This window comes from Mirounga leonina, unplaced genomic scaffold, assembly GCF_011800145.1.
Source record: "Mirounga leonina isolate KUSES-001 unplaced genomic scaffold, KU_Mleo_1.0 Mir_154, whole genome shotgun sequence".
Taxonomy (NCBI): domain Eukaryota; kingdom Metazoa; phylum Chordata; class Mammalia; order Carnivora; family Phocidae; genus Mirounga; species Mirounga leonina.
This window is the reverse complement of record NW_023270389.1, coordinates 25,638,455-25,646,385: the sequence shown is the minus strand read 5'-3', so window position 1 is coordinate 25,646,385 and position 7,931 is coordinate 25,638,455. Positions and strand designations below refer to the sequence as shown.

General features: G+C 39.7%; 1 protein-coding gene and 2 non-coding genes across 3 annotated transcripts; 1 reads left to right on the top strand and 2 right to left on the bottom strand.

Moving 5' to 3' along the window:
* The first annotated feature begins 3,552 nt into the window (after positions 1-3,552).
* TRNAK-UUU lies at positions 3,553-3,625 on the top strand. The gene has a single exon. It is a non-coding gene; the product is annotated as a tRNA-Lys (tRNA).
* A 280-nt stretch (positions 3,626-3,905) lies between these two features.
* On the bottom strand, positions 3,906-3,978 carry TRNAK-UUU. Its single transcript has one exon. It is a non-coding gene; the product is annotated as a tRNA-Lys (tRNA).
* A 2,342-nt stretch (positions 3,979-6,320) lies between these two features.
* LOC118013806 (60S ribosomal protein L10a-like) lies at positions 6,321-7,253 on the bottom strand. Its single transcript, XM_035009594.1, is given in 2 exon segments — positions 6,321-7,007; positions 7,245-7,253. Coding segments are annotated over 2 exon segments (696 nt in total).
* Positions 7,254-7,931: the final 678 nt, after the last annotated feature.

The following is a 7,931-nucleotide window of genomic DNA, read 5'->3' as shown; positions in this document are numbered from 1 at the left end:
GAGTGTCGAAATTACTTGTTTGATTTTTTTCTGGATTGGGGGAAGGGACAGAAGAGGAGGGTAATTAGACTATAAGCTCCTTAAAGACAAGGCAATCTGTGTTGGGTTTACCTTTGAATTTCTAGAACTAATTTGTTGCCTGATCCAAAACTGGTGTTCAGTAAATATTGGTGAATGAGTGAATGAATGAGGACCTGGTTATTAGGGAGCAGGTGGTTGAAATGAATGAGAGGAGAGGGTGAGTAAATCTGTGCTGTGTTCTCCCAGGGCTCTGCTCTGGGCTCGGGTTTATCTGTAAAACAACTTTAAACTAAAATTGCAAAAGGCAATGTTTGTACCATTTTCATTTAAAAATCCTTCAGTAGACTTTCCTCAAAAAGATCCAAATATTTTTGAAAGGTGAATAGGTGTTGGAGATGGGGTAGGGGAGCTCTGTAAATATTTGGTGGTCAGATTGACCTCTTCAATCTCATTGAATCCCACTGGCCTTGACAACAGTGCTGCTTCTCTCCTACACCTTTTCAGTGACCCAGGACATTTGAGGGCTGCCTGGTTCAGGGACTATTTATCCCAGTGTCTGAGCTCTTGATGCTGGCCAAGGTCGTTGGGCTGCTAGTTTCCCTGTATTCTCAGAGAGGAGAGGGCTGGGAGCACCCACCAAAAACCCAGGCTGCTCTGGGCTTGGAGTTATTAGGGCCAAAACACCAGAGGAGACTTCTCCAAACGACTTCTCTGTACCATGCATCTCCCTGGTGCCTTGTAATGGTCTCAACTCCAAACACTCTATACAGTGATGCTGGACGACTGGGTCCTTGCATAGGCAGCTATACTTGGCCTTGCTTTGGGAAGCCCTGGGAAAGCCTCCCCAAATTAAACCTTTCCTTCTGGCTTAAATTAAATTCCACCATTAGAGATGTGCTTATCTGGCTCTTCAATACAATTGTACAACTCACAACTATCCATGTGCTTTCCCTGCCATGCACCACTGTGGGACTCAGAATTAGTTCTAGAAATTCAAATAAATGAGACCTCACCATGCACGTAGGTGCCTCCAAGTCCCTGTGAAAAGTTTCCACTTCAAGGTGTAACTGCTTACGCTAAGGCTTGCCAGCTTTAAGAAGAGGACTGTGTCAGGGTCCAGGTAACAAATGGTGTCACCAAGAGGGCAAGAATGTGGGAGAACAGCAAGACCTCTCTCACTCCACAACTTTTCCCAGCTCTGATACAGAGTCGATGGTGATTTTCAAAGACAGATGAATCTGGTGAATGGGGGGCGGGCGGGGTGGGGGAGGGCGGGTAAAAAGTGTCCCTTTACAAATTGGGGGAACACCTGAGGCTAATATAACACCATATTATTTAGCTATACTAAATTAAAATAAAAACTTAATTTAAAAGGGGGTAAATTAGTGGAGGAAATGATGCTTAAGAAATGTGGGGCGGGGTCCCCAACATAGAATCTGTGAGTTTAGACTGCCCTCTAGCGGGAGAATTAAGTTAGACAGTATGGGAAGTGAGAAGCTCGAAGTACTCCAGGGTTATCGCTAAATATGGTACAAGAGAGCGCTCCTGCCGGTGTGTGTAATGCAACGTAGGGCAAAGACGATTCAGTTCCTGCTACCTCAGGTGGGACATTGCAGTGTTAACAAGACAAACCTTCGATTCAACTTTCAAACTTTGCCATTGCCTATATGATATAATTTTTCTCCTTGGCCTGAAAGCTGACCAGCTTTTCTGTATCTGACACCTCCTCTCTCTACCTTCCTCCGTTCCAGCCACACTAACCTGTTCACCAACCTTCAAACCCAATATACACTCCCCACTTTTCTTTCGGGCTTACTGTTTTCCTTCCCACTGTGCCTAGTTTACTGCTGTGGAAATAGTAGGTACTCAATAAGCAAGTTGATGGGTCAATCTCATTCAGTCTGTTCAACTTTAAACAGCAGGTTTATTATCCTGAAGGAAAGGGAATACCAGGTAACAAAGACCCTGCGCAAGGGAAAGAAAAAAACCTTCAAGGTCCCTCTGTTCTTTGCCCTTTAGGGAGCCTGGACAGATACCATTTCCCTTCCTTAAAAAAAAGGTTAGGTATAATGCATTTCATAAAAACAGAGCAAGAAGTTTTCCTTATTTAACACAGTATGTGCTCAAGACATGTCTGAATAAGTAAATGACAAATGTCTGGTGGCTCATTACAATCTACTCTGTATACCTCTGACAGTAACTTGTTTAAATTCAACTCTGACCTGTGTTTTTCTTGCTGAAAACTCGAGGGCCCCATCCTCATTTAATAACCACGGCCTTTCTGTCCAGGCTCATCTCCTGCCATGCTGTACTTGATTCTTATTACTGCATTCATTACTTTGTTAAAGTGGTTGGCTTAAGTGTCCACCTTCTTTCCTAGGCTGTAAGCAGGATCCATGTCCAATTTATCTTCTATTCTAGAGCTAGCACAGGACCTAAGCCATCATAAATGATCAATAAACATTTGCTCAGTTAAATAATTCCTTCCTGTTGCATTTTGAGTCTGTTACTTCTAATCTTATTCACAGTGGGAAAAGTAATAGATTTAGATTTAGCAGGTATCTTACAGGTCAACCAATCAATTCCCTCATTTTATAGATGTGGAAACCCAGGCCTGCTCAGGATCACATAATTTGTTGGTCTTTGTTCTAAAAGAACCAGACAATTATAGGAAAGAAATCCCTCCAACTGAGGCTGAGCTGTTTTGTTGTTCATTGTGTTTAGAAGCCTCAAGTTCCCAGAAATAAAAAATGAATATCCTTATCAGTTTTTGAAATTTCATAATCCTGTGTTCCACACCCTATGCGTCAGGGTTGATGAAACTGATTTTAAGAAAGACTAGGCTGATCTGGAGGGTTTTGTTCTTAATACTCCATGTTGCTCCTACTGGTGCACACTGCTTTAGGAGGGCTCATTTTGTGAGCCTGACTTGAAAACTGCAACTTGCCTGGAAGGCGGGGAAAGGCAAAACTTCGATCAAAACTTAAAAGTCTAAGCTCCTTTTCTCTCAATCTAAATTTGGTCCCACGTTCCCACTGTTACTTTTATTTTCTTCTATTAGCTCCTCTATTCATGAATCAAATGCGTCTTTCCTTCTTTTGTGCTGAGGAATGCTTATCTAACAGCGACATCATCTAGTGAATGGAAATGTATTTTTCATTAAGGGGACAAATACGGTAATCTGGCTCCATAGAGTTAACTAAAATTAAGAGGTCCTATCAGCGAAGTGATAGAAGACAGAAGAATTATAATAAAAAGAGGTTGCAACTCTATGTCTGAAAGCTTAATGTTGGATGCCTTGTCTTGTAAGTTACTACTGTTTCGTTTCAGTTTTGTAGATATTGGCAATTGAGTAAACATGAAATATGAGAGAACTTGAAGAACATGTGTCTTAAGTAAATGGAGAAAAGGATAGGAAAGCGAATGTTTTTCTTTATTGTGTTGAAAAAGGCACTTTAAAATGTATTTTGCCAGAGAAGTAACTTATTAGAATTATATCAAGTAAACAGAAGAGCAATGTTTCTTAAGAGCGCCCGGATAGCTCAGTCGGTAGAGCATCAGACTTTTAATCTGAGGGTCCAGGGTTCAAGTCCCTGTTCGGGCGTCTGTGGCTTTTGCCCCTTACTTACATTACCAAATATTAGCATAAGAAATTCTTGTGATAAAACGTACTTCCACTTTAAACTGAATTCAATTTTTCATTGCTTTTAGAATATGCAAGGTAAATGTGTTCTCAGGGAAGAGAAAAACCGACTATGCAAAATCACTTAATTTCCTGGCGAATATGGAAGTTTTTGCGCAGTGGTTTCCCATTGAGACAAAATTTGTGTTTCTCAGCTTGTTAATAGTTGAAGAGAAAAGTAAACGCGAACGTTAAAGCAAAGCGCCCGAACAGGGACTTGAACCCTGGACCCTCAGATTAAAAGTCTGATGCTCTACCGACTGAGCTATCCGGGCTCTCACGAGAAAAGGCTTCTACTACAATGCCTTACATAAGAATAAAGAACCTTGTGTACTCGATTTCTTCCACCTGTGTTTTGTGAAACTGTTTTAAACCCGAGAAAGCTCAGGATTCCTACAACAAAGAGAAACAGAAGACCTAAATCACGCACTTTTCACCAGCATTAGCAGCTACTTCAGAATTTCGAGGTATTTATATGCTCAATAACCATGATCACGTAGGCTTCTTTGATTTGTAATCTCTCTCCAGGAGTAAGGGGACGCGAGGTTTACCACCTTTGAAGTGTTGTAGTGGCATCAGATCTATTTTACTATTGATAATAGGGCGGATATCAGTTCTAAAGCCGAACCGACAACAGAAAAGAAAAGATTAAGAGAGAATATAAATACACTGCTCGGAAGCTGCTGGGTTGAACTGCGTAGTTTGGAGTGCGAGAAAGGACCCTGCAGAGGGATAGTGTGATTGTCCTATACGTCCCTTGAAGACGTCCAAGTAATTTTTAAGTGACGCAAACCCTGGAGGAAGTCCCCAGCCGTGACCCTGGGGGGCAGAAGCCCTGCAAGCCAGAGAGACAGGAAAGCTGAACGTGCCAGTGGAGAGATTTCATTGATCATAGCCCTGGAGGCTCTTCTCTTCCACATCCATCAGCAGTCTGAGCACTGCCTTCTTCTACAGGGCTGGTCTTGGAGAATTACCCACCATGGGGCTGAGGGTGGGACAGTGAAGAGTCTCTGTTGCTTTCCCTTCATTCCATCTGCTTAATTCCAGCGCTTTAGGAGTGATTGCTCTGGCCCAGAAATTTCACTTGTAGGAATTTGTCCTAGAGAAATAATCAAGGGTGTATAAAAAAACTTGATTACAGGAAAGATTGTCATGGTATTTTGATTGGAAAATATTGCAAATGACAAAACGGCTATACAAATTATGGTACAGCCTTAATACATGGAATATTATATAGCTATTAATAATCATGTTATACAAGAATACAACTCGGGAAAAATTGCAAAATATTGTTAAGTTAGGAAATATTTCAAAGCAATTTTTTAAAAAGGTGCATATGTGTCCATTGAAAAACTGAAAGGATAAATGTTTCTACATAAAGCCTGGGTTCTGAATTTAGGTGCCCCTCTTTGAAAGCTTACTTCCAAAAAATAAAAAACAAACCTTATTCCACTATGTGTTCTTGAGCAAGCTACTTCTCTGTGTCTCAGGACAATAGAGTAATTGTGAGAATTCCTAAGATAGTTTATACAAATTGTTTAGAATGGTGTCTGACAAGAAATAAGCAATCATGAAGTCACGTAAAGACAATGGCAGAGAAGTAACAAGAACAGACTACAGATTCTGCTCTTTCTAGCATTCTAACACTATCTACACTTCAACACTTAACATATGTTAACAATTATTTTCTTACCCAGGTATAATTGACATATAACAGTTTCAGGTGCACAACATAACAATTCCGTATTTGTATACATTGCAAAATGATCACCACAGTAAGTCTAGTGAACTTGTCACCACACACAGTAACAAGTTTTCTTTCTTATGATGAGAACTTTCAAGATCTACTCTCTTAGCAACTTTCAAATATGCACTACAGCATTATTAACTATAGTGACCATGCTGTATATAAGGCTTAAACATATTTGACTGGACTGGGGGGAGATGTAGAGAATTTTGAAAGCTGACAATACTGAGTTAATTCCAGACAAAAAGAATCACTTTATCCCCTAAGTAATGGGGAATTATTAAAAGTTTGGCTCATTTATGTTCCAATTTCCCCTTAAAGGAGCACACATTAGATTTGTTTCATTCGTGCTACAATAAAAACGCAAGGACTACCACATCAAATATTCTCATCAGAATCACATTGCCAGAATTAATCATCTGCCCAGAGCTAATGGTAAAATGGTTTCTAAAATTGGCTGTGTGCAGACAGGATGCTTAGTCATTAAGTTAGGAATATTAAACTGCCTTTCCTTTCCTCAAAACTCTTTGATTCTCTCCTACTACTTTAATGAGTGACACATGGAACTTTTTATAACACCATTCAAAATCCTCCACAATCTGGTCCTGGCCTACTTTGCTGGCATTCCATACCAGTCCCAATATAATATAATGCAAACCACAATTGTTATTTAAAAATTTCTAGTAGCCACATTAAGAAAAGTAAAAAGAAACAGATGAAATTAATTTTAATTATATATTTTTTCAACCCAATATATCCAAAATATCATTTTGATATGTAATTAATATAAAACATTACTGAGATACTTTACAGTATTTTTTCCTAAGTCTTTTTTTTAATGGTAGCACACTAGGGTTTATTAAACTGTGCTTAGTACAGGCACTGGGGCTTGCCCATGGTTCTCTTGATGTATAAAGCCTGGATGTCCTGCCAACTCTTCTTGAGCAATGATGCCAGGAAATTGACAGCTAAGTGGATGTTGTACATGAGCTCATCATTTGTCATCTTCATGTGGCCAACCATCACCGCCAGACACAACACCTTCTTCATCTGGAATTTGATTGTGGACTTCACTTCATCCACTTTGGCCACCATGTTCTCATTGTGGGTCAGCAAGAGAGGGAACCTGCCAGCCTTATTCAGTCATGGGCCCAGGATTCATGGGATCTGCTTGATCAGAGATTCTGAAGCCAAAAAGGCATCATACTTCTTGCCCAGCTTCTTGACTAATTTTTTATTCTTGTTGAGTTTCTTCAGCACCTCAATATCCATGTGGGGAATATCCACAGCCTTGGACTCATCACAGTGCTGTTGGTCCCTCAAAACACATACGGACAACTTGGGGCGGGGAGTGGACTTAAGCCTGACGGTGCCCAAGAAGCATTTGTCCTTATAAGGGTCATTGTTCCTCAGGCTGATCTGCAGCTCCACCATCTCTGAAAACTTCCGGCACTTGTGCGGGTTCCCGTGCAGGACTTCCCACACTGCCTCATACAGGGTCTCGCGGGAGACTCTGCTGCTTATGGTTCCTTGCACCGCAGTAACCAGAAAAAAGCCCTACTAAGTCTTTGAAATCTGAGGTGTATTTTACACTTAGAGCACATCTCAATTTGGACTAGCCACATTTCAAGCCACACGTGGCTGGTGGGTATTATATTGGACAGTGGGATTCAATACCATGCCAATCTTTTACTCAGTGACCAACACTTTGATCAAAGTAGATTCTTTTCCGTTTTAAGACCGTCTCTTCTAAATTCCTCATCTCATTATTTGTGCCATGTTTCTTCAAATTACTTCTCCCATTTCTGCCTCTTGGAATCCTATTCATTTTTTAAGGTCCACTCAAATGATTATTCTTCTACAAAACCTTCAAAGATTGTGTTAAACAGGAAGGAAAGATTAATTCGAGACTATAGATAGGCTCACATTCAGTTTATAGATTCAGTAATAGAGCCAGACATTTATTTTTCAAATTGAAAAAATAAAATTGGATCTCCATGTTATAACATGCACAAAAATCAACTGAGGATGAATTAAAGGCCTAAATGTGAAAAGTGAATCTTTAGAACTTTTAGGAGAAAGTATATGAGAGTATATTTATGACCCCAAAACAGGGAAGAATCTCCTAAATAAAAAAAAAGGAAGTGAAACATAAAATAATTAATAAATCTGACTTCATTTAAAAAAACTATTTATCAAAAGACATTTAAAAAGTGAAAACAAGTTGTAGATTTGAAGATTTATTTTGTGATATATATAATCAAGAAGGATTAATATCCAGTTTACATAGAGGACTCGTATAAATCAGTAAGGAATAGACAAACCAACAGAAAAATGGGCAAAAGATATGGACAGGCAATTCACAGGTGAGTAACCATGGTCAATAAATACGAAAAAACGTTCAACCTTACTAATAATCATGGGCCACCATATAAATCAAGCCACCATGAGAAATTCTCACATCTATCACATTTTTTTTTT